General features: G+C 39.6%; 2 protein-coding genes across 3 annotated transcripts; both read left to right on the forward strand.

Annotated features, from left to right (window-relative positions):
* The first annotated feature begins 89 nt into the window (after nt 1-89).
* lrif1 (ligand dependent nuclear receptor interacting factor 1) lies at nt 90-4,296 on the forward strand. Of its 2 annotated transcripts, XM_019890779.1 has the most exons (5): nt 90-428; nt 680-1,056; nt 1,180-1,895; nt 2,664-2,970; nt 3,082-4,296. In XM_019890779.1, exons 1-5 carry the CDS (start codon nt 391-393, stop codon nt 3,363-3,365), a joined length of 1,722 nt encoding a protein of 573 aa, XP_019746338.1. In that variant the 5' UTR covers nt 90-390; the 3' UTR covers nt 3,366-4,296. The 2 variants fall into 2 exon arrangements, with proteins under 2 accessions (XP_019746338.1, XP_019746337.1); XM_019890778.1 differs by having other exon boundaries at nt 680-1,895.
* Nucleotides 4,297-6,221: 1,925 nt separating this feature from the next.
* Nucleotides 6,222-11,771, forward strand: igf3 (insulin-like growth factor 3). Its single transcript, XM_019890791.1, has 4 exons — nt 6,222-7,142; nt 7,901-8,033; nt 9,114-9,307; nt 10,699-11,771. Exons 1-4 carry the CDS (start codon nt 7,098-7,100, stop codon nt 10,888-10,890), a joined length of 564 nt encoding a protein of 187 aa, XP_019746350.1. The 5' UTR covers nt 6,222-7,097; the 3' UTR covers nt 10,891-11,771.

Consider the following 11,771-nt stretch of genomic DNA (forward strand, 5'->3'; position numbering starts at 1 on the left):
GGGGGGGGAACAGATGCATTAATGTAACAAATATGTAACTAAATGCTGGGTGGCCAAATAAAATAACGGGCGTTATGTTTCCATGATGCGTCAGGTCTCCAAGCCAGAAGGTGGCGCTAATACACACCACAGGATGTTTGCTCACTAATAAAACTAAGTTTAGAAGAAAAACACAACAACGACAGAGTGGCTCATGATGTTGTGAACGAAGGCAGTGATGTATTTATTGGCTTATCCAAATTGTCGTTGAGTCTGGAGGAGCTTTACAGATCCAATGGCAGAACAACGATAGGCAAACGTGGATGCTGAACTAATTTATTTTGCCTGCCTGCAATCGTTAGCTTGTTCCTGGAGTTAGCATGCCGCTCTCCAAATTTATTTGATCGAGTCATGTATTCCGCACCTCAGCAAGACAATGTAGCGCAAAGGTAAAGTAACCAACTTGAATCATAGGCATTATGACGTGTGCCGCTCGTGGGAGACACGAAAAGACACTGTTACTTAAAATATAAGCATTTTTGTTCCTTTTATTTCTCCATGTTTGTGTTGACTGACTCAAAACACATGCGTTCGTTGCAAATGATATGCCAAAGTCATCAATATTGCATCGTACATCTTACTGTGACAAAATGTCACTGTAACTGACCAACTTTTTCTTTGCTCGTTTTACTTTTCTCAGAGGGACTGGGATTTTCTACCAGGCCTTGCCTGCCATTGGTGCTGATGGAAGAAATATCATGACATTGATTCCAGTTCAGATGGTCAATGGGAAATGTGTTCAAAGACAAGTCATCAAACATAAAACACGGGAAAATGTTTCAGCACCTGTCCCCTTTGGAATAAAGACGGCCGTGACGTCATTAGCTACGAAACAAACTCCGGGCAATCAGGTTTCCCTTGCGAATGGCTTGCCTTGTCAACTTGGTGTAGCTGGTCAAGCACTGGAGCTTGGTATTTCATTAAATACATGTCCGCTTCGGACTGAAGAACCACAAACATCCCTCAGAGGTCCCAAAAGTCAGGTGCGATCAGTTTCCGCTTCTGAAGTTCACTCAGGTATTAAGAAACAGCTTTTGCTGTCCTCATCCAACTCCCTTTCAAGTTCAGATTCGACCATTGTGCCCACTGTGTCATCTAAGACAACTGTCTGTCAAAGCAATGTTTCGTCATATGTTTCAGAACTTTCACTGGGATCACCCAAATCACACTTGAAATTAATTCCTAAGGTTTCCCAGAGGCCCAATAGCCCTATGAAGTGGGTAATTGAAGAAATCCACTCTAATGAGTCTGCTGTTGACCTTTCACCTTCTCCTTCTATTCCATCAAAAACCTTTCAAACCATGAAACGAAGCAACAAGTTTGGAGTGCTTGAAAAAGTGGCACCTGTTTCTCTGCCAGGCTTAACTACAAGTGAAACGCATCAGCAGCAAGCCCTGGTCATGTGCGATGGCAGGATGTTTTTCGCAGCCAAAAAGGACGCCCCTTCATCACCAGTGGAGAGCAAGGAAAAAAGTTGCCAGCTAAAAAATCCTGTAGTTCCAGGATCGTCATTTTCACTCTTGCAACACTCGAGTAGTATCACTCCAAAGGAGCCAAATGAAGTGATTGATCTTTGCACTGATGATTATCCAGATGACTTGAGTCAAACACTGCAGTCAGACCCTTCTTTGGATGAAGATAATGTCATATTTGTATCATATATTCCACCCAAGTCTGAAAATGTGCCAATTGAAAGTTTGGTAGAAAAAACACTGGAGAAGGAAACAAGCACACGGACCTTGGACCAAGAGACTGAACATAAGAGGACAACCCTCACTTGCTCTGACACAACCCATGATCAACTGACATGTGAAAGCTCCATTGGCCGAAGCCAGAAACCCAATCAGAGCAAAACGGTAAGCACACTTGCTAATTATGACCGGGACTCCATCATAAGCAGTCAATATAACACCCACAAACGATTGGGGAGTGATTTTTCTCAACATTCTTCACACAAATACAGACGTGGGTTTCACGTGTGTTTCAGATCCACAAATATGTTTGGGATTTTAAATCCCAAATGATATATGCACAATTTTTAGACACATTTTTTATTTGTGTTATTGATTTACTGTTTTCACTGTTCTTGTTATTGTATGACTGATTTTTACTCCGTGTGCAGCTTTTTGTATGCAACAATGGTTGTTTTAAAGCTAGCATGTCCTGCTACGGTCCTCGAGGGCCGCTGTCCAGCATGTTTTACGTTTCCCTACTCCAACATACCTGATTCAAACGATCAACTCATCAGCAAGCTCTGAAGAAGCCTGATCACAATCCTGATCATTTGAATCAGTTGTGTGAAATAGGTTAGGCGTATAAAACACGCAGTGCAGCAGCCTTCAAGGACCTGGTTTGGATGAGACGAAGAAAATGCTGGTTGAGGGCGCGATGTAAAGTGCTATAACAAATAAAGTTGAGTTTCAATTGTTACTGGAAATATCAAAAGCTGTGCCAAAAGTATTCTCCATGAATGATTCGGTATAAGTTAAATGGTAAGAGATTCTATTCTTCCTTTTCTATTGATGGTTTTGGTCAGTTATTTATGATGGAATATGCAACCAAGATGACATTTTATAATTATTGTGTGGGTGTTTTTGTTTGTTTGGGTTTTTTTTCACTTCTAGGGTTCCTCAAATGCACTACCAGTTTGCAGATCATCTGACCACCTTCTCAGGCAAATGTTTGGGGTTACAGCTGATGTGAGAATTCGCCTGCAGAGAATTAATCTCGGATCATCTGGTCTTGGACTCAACGAGCCTGCACAGAAGGGGCCAAGAGAGGACATTCAGGAAACCACAAACCTCTTGAAAGAAAGTGACCTTTTCATGCAGTACCGTTCTAATCCAAAACAGCATCACCGCAGCAGTAGTCCACTTGATGTCAGAAGAACAAAACTATCAGGAGACATTGTCGCTTCAAGTCCCCCTGCAGGTAACCACTCATTCAAGTGTTGTCTTTTGAACTGTAAGAGAAAAGCTAAGAAAGCAAAATGTCATTCTGGCAGAAGTTCTCCTAAAACAGTATTCTGTGATCTGGACACAGGGGTAATGGTTGGCTACGTGGAGCCAATCGATGACGATATCCCCAACTCCGACGAAAATGACACACCTGACTCCCAGGACTTAGCTGCCCAGAACATGAATGGTGCTCATTCAAATACAAGTCGATTGGGAAGGGCAAGGAAGCGCACAATGTGTTCATGTTGTGTCCCTGGTACGCTGGGCCTGCCTGCAAAGACAAGCACCGGCGTCGAAGAGTCACAGAGGTTAACATGGACAAGAGACCACACGAGTAAACGAAATAAACGGTGGCCAAAGGTCAAATGAAAGAAAGAAACACTTGACTTTAGCGGGACTAACCTGACTACACGCACACAAAGGAGCCAGCAGAGAACAAGCCAGTCTAATGTTTATGAGCTAATAACAAAGCATTTGATGTTGATCAAAAATGCAGCAGCACTTGCACTGAAGGTGGTGCTTATTTAAGCATTATTTAAACAGAACTGACCTAGGAGGAGTTCTAGTAGTTGTCCTAATAGTGGACCACAATAAAAATATTTTTCTTTGAATATACTGATTTAATACCTTCGAGCATTGCCCTTAATCTCCTTCTCATTTTTCCATCATTTTCAGTTGGGACATTCTTATGCAGCTACTCAAAAGGGATGTCATTAAATATTTGCACCAAGGTCTATTTTGATTTCATTATGACCATGTTTATAAAAGTGTATTTTTGAAAGTTTTTATGTCATCTTGAGTTTGATGATAGCATTTTCATTAAATAACTTTGTTCTAACATCATAAGAAAATTGTGTCGTCCTGTTTCTATATTTGAAGACGCTGCAATAACTTTTGATGTTTTGTTATTGTTTAACATTAACCTCCAGTTTTTTGACTTAATTAAATGTATTGTATCTCAGATTACCTACCAGAACACTTACATGAATGAAATACATGTACTAATATCAAATATGATTGTTGCCTTTTTGCATTGAGCAAGAATTGTGACAATAGATCATATACTGTAGATGCCTTTTTGTCATTGTTTCAATGGCTATTTTTTTTGTTGTTGTATATGACAATTGCAAGCGTTTGGGTATGAAGCAGTCGACAGCAAACTCGAAATAATGTCTGATACAAAACAAATATTTTCACTCTTCAACAGGTTTCCTGTTAAAATATTTCCTCGCCAGATGCTTGGATACAACCTTTGACGAAATGATTGCAAAGACATGATAAAACAATTTTGTAACCAGCAGCGCTCTTTGATTACAGGGTAGACACCCAGTCGTCCTAACATGCTCGGTTTCAAGGTTACAAGCGGCAAATAACACTGGTCAACAGCAAATTTGACATTTTTTCATAGGTTGTTCATGTATGTGTGCCCAGCGATTGACTCGCAACCAGTTCAGGGTGTACCCCTCCTACTGCCCGAAGGCAGCTGGAATAGGCTCCAGCACACCCACGAGCCTGGTGAGGATAAGCGGATTAGAAAAAGGATGGATGTCTCCTGAACATTCCTCAGATTGATGAGTTTACATTTTATCATGTAATTACTTCACAACAGATTGATAAATTTACATTTTATAATGCAATTATTTCACAATTTATGTTAAATGTATCGCTACTGTAAATTTCATGTGATCTTTTATGAACTTTGAGTTTGAAATAAAAAATGGAATCGTGATCGTTTCCGTTATTTAAACGTTAAACTCGAACCCTGAATCTCTCGACTGCAGGAGGCAGATGTGTCCATCGCGATACCGCCGTGCTACTTGAGGCTTAGTGCTTGGTGACTGACACTATAATGTCAATGTGTGTCCTTCATGACACTCGTGAAGTCAGAACCGGTAGTTTTACGCTATGGATCTGGTTTCGTTTTGTGTTATTCATTGTGAACCGGAGTGGTAACACATTTCTCACTGAAAGGTTATAGTAAAAGATTGCATTTGTTTTGTTTTTTTTTTGTAATGTTTATACTACCCACTTGTTAGCGACACATTCGTATGTCAAAGATGGAGTTATTTGCGTAGGGGAAAAACTGTTACTGAATAATAATACAGTAAAGTAATCCGCAGCCGTGACAATATGTTATTGTATTTTTGGCCTACCCTATGTCTGATAGGGAAACTAAATTATCTAAGGGCGGTAGGGCTTGTATAGAGAAGGGATAAGCATAAAAATTTGAAGGCCACACTAATGAAAGCTTCAAAGTGCAAGCCCTGGGCTTGGAAACAGATGAAGTACCCAAATATTCCACACGGTGGTGAAGGTTACTCACAGAGCAGTTCAATTAAAAAAAAAAAAAAAAAACTTCTCAAGTGCATAAATCAAATACAGTACAGAGAGACTGTTCGTCGGTGGAATCTGGAAGGGGTTGACCCAATCTACAGGGCTTGATAGTTGGTGATAAAGTTAGTTAGGGGAGTGGGTGAACTCCGTGTTTGTGCTGTAAAACATCAATGACGACAATACTCCGTTCAAGTCTTCAGTGTTCATTGCTTTGTTTTGAAAGGACTTCATTCCCCACTGCACTGTTCCTTGGTTAAGATGTACTCGAGAATCTGTTTTAGATTTGACATCCTTTGTACTCCAAAGTCAAAGATTTAAATACAGTATGTCTGTTCAGCGTGTACTGTCGTCTAAATTCACTGTAATTGTAATCATGACAGGCAGTGTTTTGCATTACAACTCAAAATGTATTTGCTAAATGGAAGAGAAAATGACAATGCTATCGATAATATACTTCGATAATAAACATACTGTATATAGTATTAGCCTCCATACTATGAGGCACTAGGACCTCCTTTTATCGTAAACATAAACTGTTCCATATAAATCCAACTTCATTTTAATTGGGGAAAAATGCAGTAACTTTCACATTGTTTTAATGGCTTTCAAAACAGTGAAACGTTTTTTGGTGTCGCTAAATGGTTGGCGTGATATTAATTCACAATCACTCCAGATGTTTACTCTTTCCCCATATAGAAAAAGGCTGCAGACCTTAGAACATAGATACATGACATGAAATTGTTTGCCACTTGAAAAACAGACACTTAACTTGCGAATCCTGAGCTGATATGTTTATTATGACATCTAGTCGTATCAGCTCACTTACAGTGCAACAGTTCATACACTGGACTTGAATTTGAAGGAATGACACTTTGTAAAAATGTAGTCTGTGTCCAGCTCGAAGGCTGTGTAAATTTACTTTCCCCTCGACAAAAGTCAGCACACAGCCATTAACTAACAACAAAAGCGAGTACACCCCGCAGTGAAATGTCTAAAGAGAAATCACATAAAAAGATGTAAGAATATATTTACAAAAATCTGAAGTGCGCTCATGTTAATGAGATACTCTACTTGCCCAGCGATTGACAGGCAACCAGTTCGAAGTATAGTTTGCCTTTCACACTCCTGGAACAGGCTCCGGTCCCATGCGACCCTCAACAGGGTAAACAATGTAGAAAATGGATGGACAGATACAGTGGATGACGTCCATCGACAAATTATTCAACAATAAGAAGGTAACAGGTGAGGGAGGCTGCCAAAGGGCTTGAAGTGACATTGAAGAGCTGCACATTCCAAATGCTTCAGTTTGTTTGGCGCAAGAATAACAGCACATCACCTAAACAACATCATACCCAAGGTGAAGGTCAGAATCACTGTGAGGGGTTTCAGTCAATGTGATCAATATTGGAGTGAAACGTCTTCAGTCCAAAATCCCTCAAGTTGTACAAATCCCATTTTCGAAACAACCTCAGCATGATTCGTGTTGGTTTCGCCGGCGTCTCAAAACCAATTTAACAGAGGCTTGTTAACTTTTTGAATCCACTGTATCATGTTATGACAAATGATAGTAAGGAACATTTTACAACAAGTTCAGTCCCTGTAACCGAATGTTGAATCATCTGATAGGAGAATCAGATGAGATTTGAAAACAAATGTGCAAAGGAATGGAGGAAGGCCATCTCTGTGTGCTGCGGTCCTTCCTCCACTCCTCCAGTCAGACTATAATACAGTACTGAAGTTGCGCTCAAGTCACTCTGTACAGGCAGGATGAACTCCTCACATTGTTCTTTAGGGAGACCACTGCCATTGAAGGTAAGAATTTTTGTTTGTTTGTGAAATATAAATGTCAATGTCTAAACAGTATTTTGTAGCTGTTGCTATTCTTGCTGTGCATTCGGATCAAATCGAACTCTCTTTTTGGTGCCGTTTTACCTTAGAATCTAAAATGACAATATCTTGTTGAAATGAAAAGAGTTCACACTCAAACGTTTCAACGTAATTTTATTTCAATTCCAACTTTTAGATTATTTTGCTGAAAGCCAAAAAATAAAAGCCCCAAACTTTGTACTGAAATCAAACATCTGCATGTTTAAATAGCATGAATGTGATCACATGTTGTTTGGCTCCAGAATCTTTACAAAATGTAGACTATTGCCAAATAATTTACGTACTTATCTAGAATTCACTGCGTTATTTATACTTGTGCAAAATTCTAAGGCCGTGAAAACAATTTGGGGAATCCTTTGACACCTGCTCGTTTAGTTGACATACTCCTCAAATAGGTTTGATTGTTAAGATCACCGGCACTTTGCATATGCACATAAAATCCTGATGCGCATACAATATTACGCTACCCTATGGATGTGTCGGGTAACTTGTGTTCCATTGTGATTTGATCTGTGGTGTTTTTCCATTAAAAAAAAAAAACACCATTACTGTTCCAAAAATTCAATGTTATAAATCACACAGAGAGCACAAATAATGTGTTTGGACTGAAATCCCATTCAAGCAACATCCTACACAGAGAAAAAGGGGTTTCATTTCAACACTTTTTCCCCTGTTGTCCTCAGGTGTTGTGCATGTTCTGCTCGACCATGTGCCTGGTCAGCGGGCCTCTTTGCTGCGAGGGAGCCAAGCTTCGTTGCGGCTCGGAACTCCTCAATGACCTCCTGTTTGTGTGTGGTGATCGTGGACTCTACTTAGGTACGTGCGCCTTCATGATTTATGTTGCGTAACTGATATTTAATCCTTTCCGGGGGACTGTTTTGAAATGACATAAAGAGTTTTACTAATGCTGACCCAAATATATTTAGTATTTACATCTACCGACAACAAAACCACTCATCTTGTGGCACATTTTTGATGCATGTCTACAAACACTTGACAAAAAGTGCTCCGTGTACATAATTCCTATTTTATTTTTTGAGACACCGGAGTGAGGTGTAAATTTCATGTTAGAGCATTCTTTGATTGTTTACTTGGCAGTTGTCCACTATATATATGGTCAGCAAGTTACAAGGCACACATGCATTGCCAGTCCCAAGTACATTTTTATCCATACCAAATGTTGCAATGAGGATTAATTCATTGCACGTTTGCACACCAAACGTCACCCGCGGGCCCTTTCACCCCATTACCTTTCTCCTCTTCTGACCGAGGCCGCGGTCTCCATCTGGTATCAAAGTGGTGGCAATACTTCAAAATGGGAGCAAACCCACCAGTACACCGTGCCACATAGTGTGACAGCATTATTGTTGCAGCACTTGCTATCTGAGAGCAGCTTTGTTTTCAGAGAAAGGTACAGGAGGGAAAAAAAGAGACAGAAAGAGAACAGCGCTGGCTAACACTAACACTGCCTGCACGGCAATACCCCAACTATGGAGCCTATTTTAAATAGTACCATGTTTGGATTTTGTTGCTTCAGAGTCAACATTGTATCGGTGTGGAAAGCATCATCAATCAAACCAATAATCTAACCGCATTCAACTCATTTTGTTGCTCATTACTTGATTTAGGATGGCCAATTTTTTGCTTGGCATTGTCATTGTCTCTGTATTGGATTAGTATAAGAAAATAAAATGTGCATGTCAGTAAACCTTGTCCTTATCTTGCAGCTTAGACAATATCACATAATGCATTTTTATTGATATCATGCTTTCACAATAGCTGCCTGCAGCAGTCACAAAGCGCTGTCCAGAACATTTACAGCCAAGACTTCCATGATATTGATAGTATGCCGACTTTAAAACCAGACCCTGATGGATTGTGTTTGTCTTATGACAGGGAAAGGGACATGGTCTGGTTATGGTTCTCGGCCCAGAGGGAAGGGGATTGTGGACAAATGCTGCCGCTCAAATGGCTGTGACCTGCATCATTTGGAGATGTATTGTGCTAAGGCAAAGAAGCAACAGCCGACTACAGCATGGCCAAGTACAAGTACAAGTATTGAAAGCCTCACCACACAACAAACGGAAGTGGTAAGAACTGCATTTATTGACTATAAAAGCATGATTCTTGCTTAGCGAGTGAGGATCCATGTATCAGCACGTCGATACAAAGCCCAAAGTCAGTCGTGATAGGCTCCAGCTCACCCGTGATCCTAATGATTGCCATCGAAAATGAACGCGAGTCTGGGTGAATCCATACAACTAGAAACGATTGCTTGTTGCCGCTTGATGCAAAACCAGAGTAGTTCATCCACCTGTCACGTGAGACATATCAAACGTGAGAAATAAATATGATTGAAATAATCATCATCACGTTCAACTCTATTATTTAATACAACTTAATTTGTTTCTATTGGAGAGTACCATTTTCATTTGTTGTGCCTGAATGTTCATTTTACCACCATGAGTATTGATGCTATCAGCTGACATGAACGACAGACAGCTGAAAGCTGATGACAGTATGAATGCGCAGGCTGGTACAATTCAAGGTTTCAATTCCTGTCAATGTCCACCAATATTGTCATTGAGAATGAGTGGACGAATGTGCAATCAATAACCTTATTTAAGTGTCGCGTGGTGTAAGCCTGTGAAGTAACTGAAGTCCAGTGGTAAACTAACTATGATTTCAATAATTGATAAATGTGCCGATTATTTTGTCAATTACTCAGTGAATTAGATTTAAGAAAAAAAAAACATAATTTCCATCCCTTCATTCAAAAACAGGACATTAATTGAAATTGACAGTCCAGCAAAGGCACAAACAAAAATTAATTATGATGCAGTTCCTGGTTTGGTCAATATGTAAGAAAATAGGCCAAAATATTGATCATTGTCTACTGCTGAGAGGCTGGAATTCCCAGGATTTAGAAAATAATCAATTAAAAAAAGGTCTCTAAATTATTCATCGATGAGCAAAATAATTCTCAATTTATTTGATATCAACAGTCATCCAATAATGCACCTTCAAAGTGAAGTTAAGTTTATACTGAACTACTATTGTGAGGTCTTAAATCAGAATGTTGGTATGTCTCAGCTGTTGAATTAGTTGATAAGTTTTGTAAATGTAATTTACTCACCAGCTAAACAAATTTGTTGAAGCACTTAAGCAACATTGTCGTAGCACAGAAAGTAAAGATAATTAATGTTTCCACTCACGGATCAAAAATGTCCTCCTAAATAGGTGAGCAAAACATGTCTTAATTATGCATGTTGAAATGATCACGTCGAAGGAAAATAATCATTTACCAGATAAGAGAATGTAACTAAACGCATGCGCCAAATAATGCATGAACCATAACAAGTCCGTGCCAACCCATCAAATCAGTTCAGGTCAAACAAAGGCCCAAGGTCATCTGATGCCGAGAAGCCGCTGCTTTCCAAGTCCTTGAAACGCTTTGTTGTTCCTTATCGTTGTCTTGCAGGCTTATCAGTTCCAAGCAGTTTTTCAGAAAAGACTTTTACAGCACCTGGGACCACCCGACAGTCCAGAGCGAGAGACTTATAGGAACAAAATAAAAGCCTCATCACGCAGGAAGATGACCGGACAGCACACAACGACAAGGGAGGCCCCCTTGATGGCCACGACAAGGACAGACATCCTTTTAACCGGCTGACCTCTTCCGACGGTGTTCTGTCACCATTTGAGTGAGTCTGTCTCATGGACTCTCCTTGTAGGACTGGCCTCACCATCGTGTGGTTTATGTCATGTAACTGTTTTGTACTTTGGGTTGTACTTTGTTTGTAAATGCTTTTAGGTGTTATGCTTTTGGTTGTGTGAAGCACATTGAGTTGTCTTGTCTATGAAACTTGCTACATGAATAAAACTCCCTCCCCTTCAAACCAGTTTTTAAAATTGCAGTCGTCCCTCGAGTAACCCAGTTTACCAGTTTTCTACATTCACTCATTACCATCGTTCTCAATTTCCAGAAATGCACATTTTAAATTCCCATGGACATTTAAAAAAATTGTAAGAACCTTTCCAGAAATGTTTCGCCCCCTCTGCGTCCTCACTGGCATCGGATAGCCACGGCAGTATTCTGTCCAAACTTTGCCAACACCTGCCAAATTTAAGTAGCTCTTCATGGTCTTGGGCATCCTTTCTGGATTATGGGTTTGCAAATGTAATTGTAATTAATTGTCGCAAATAATTCTCCAGCTGCTGCTCTATTCCTAGTCCAATCTTCTGCTTTGTATTTATGGCACATTTATTTCTGTCTCTCAAATATTTGTTAATTATTATGACATGCACTTTGATAACATTTTTTTTTTTTTGTACATTATCTCAAATGTTTTTATCTTATTTTAATGTGTATGCAGGCCTTTTTTCTGTTCTTATACCTTATCAAACATTGCATATCTGGGTTGTATATATTTTAAAAAATATTTATTTTTCTTAGACAACATGGTATGACTGTTGAGATTAAAAGGTGTTGATGTTGCTTATGTATTGATCGAATTGTTATCATCAAAAGAACGAATATCTGAAGGAAAACAA

This window comes from Hippocampus comes, unplaced genomic scaffold (genome assembly GCF_001891065.2).
Source record: "Hippocampus comes isolate QL1 unplaced genomic scaffold, H_comes_QL1_v1.1 scaffold174, whole genome shotgun sequence".
In the NCBI taxonomy this organism is placed as follows: domain Eukaryota; kingdom Metazoa; phylum Chordata; class Actinopteri; order Syngnathiformes; family Syngnathidae; genus Hippocampus; species Hippocampus comes.

Coding starts and splice junctions, on each gene's coding strand:
- lrif1 (XM_019890778.1), top strand. CDS start 391: ATGTATTCCGCACCTCAGCAAGACAATGTAGCGCAAAG. Junction 429..679: donor CAAGACAATGTAGCGCAAAG/GTAAAGTAACCA, acceptor TACTTTTCTCAG/AGGGACTGGGATTTTCTACC. Junction 1,896..2,663: donor AACCCAATCAGAGCAAAACG/GTAAGCACACTT, acceptor TTTCACTTCTAG/GGTTCCTCAAATGCACTACC.
- igf3 (XM_019890791.1), top strand. CDS start 7,098: ATGAACTCCTCACATTGTTCTTTAGGGAGACCACTGCCATTGAAG. Junction 7,143..7,900: donor GGAGACCACTGCCATTGAAG/GTAAGAATTTTT, acceptor TGTTGTCCTCAG/GTGTTGTGCATGTTCTGCTC. Junction 9,308..10,698: donor CCACACAACAAACGGAAGTG/GTAAGAACTGCA, acceptor GTTGTCTTGCAG/GCTTATCAGTTCCAAGCAGT.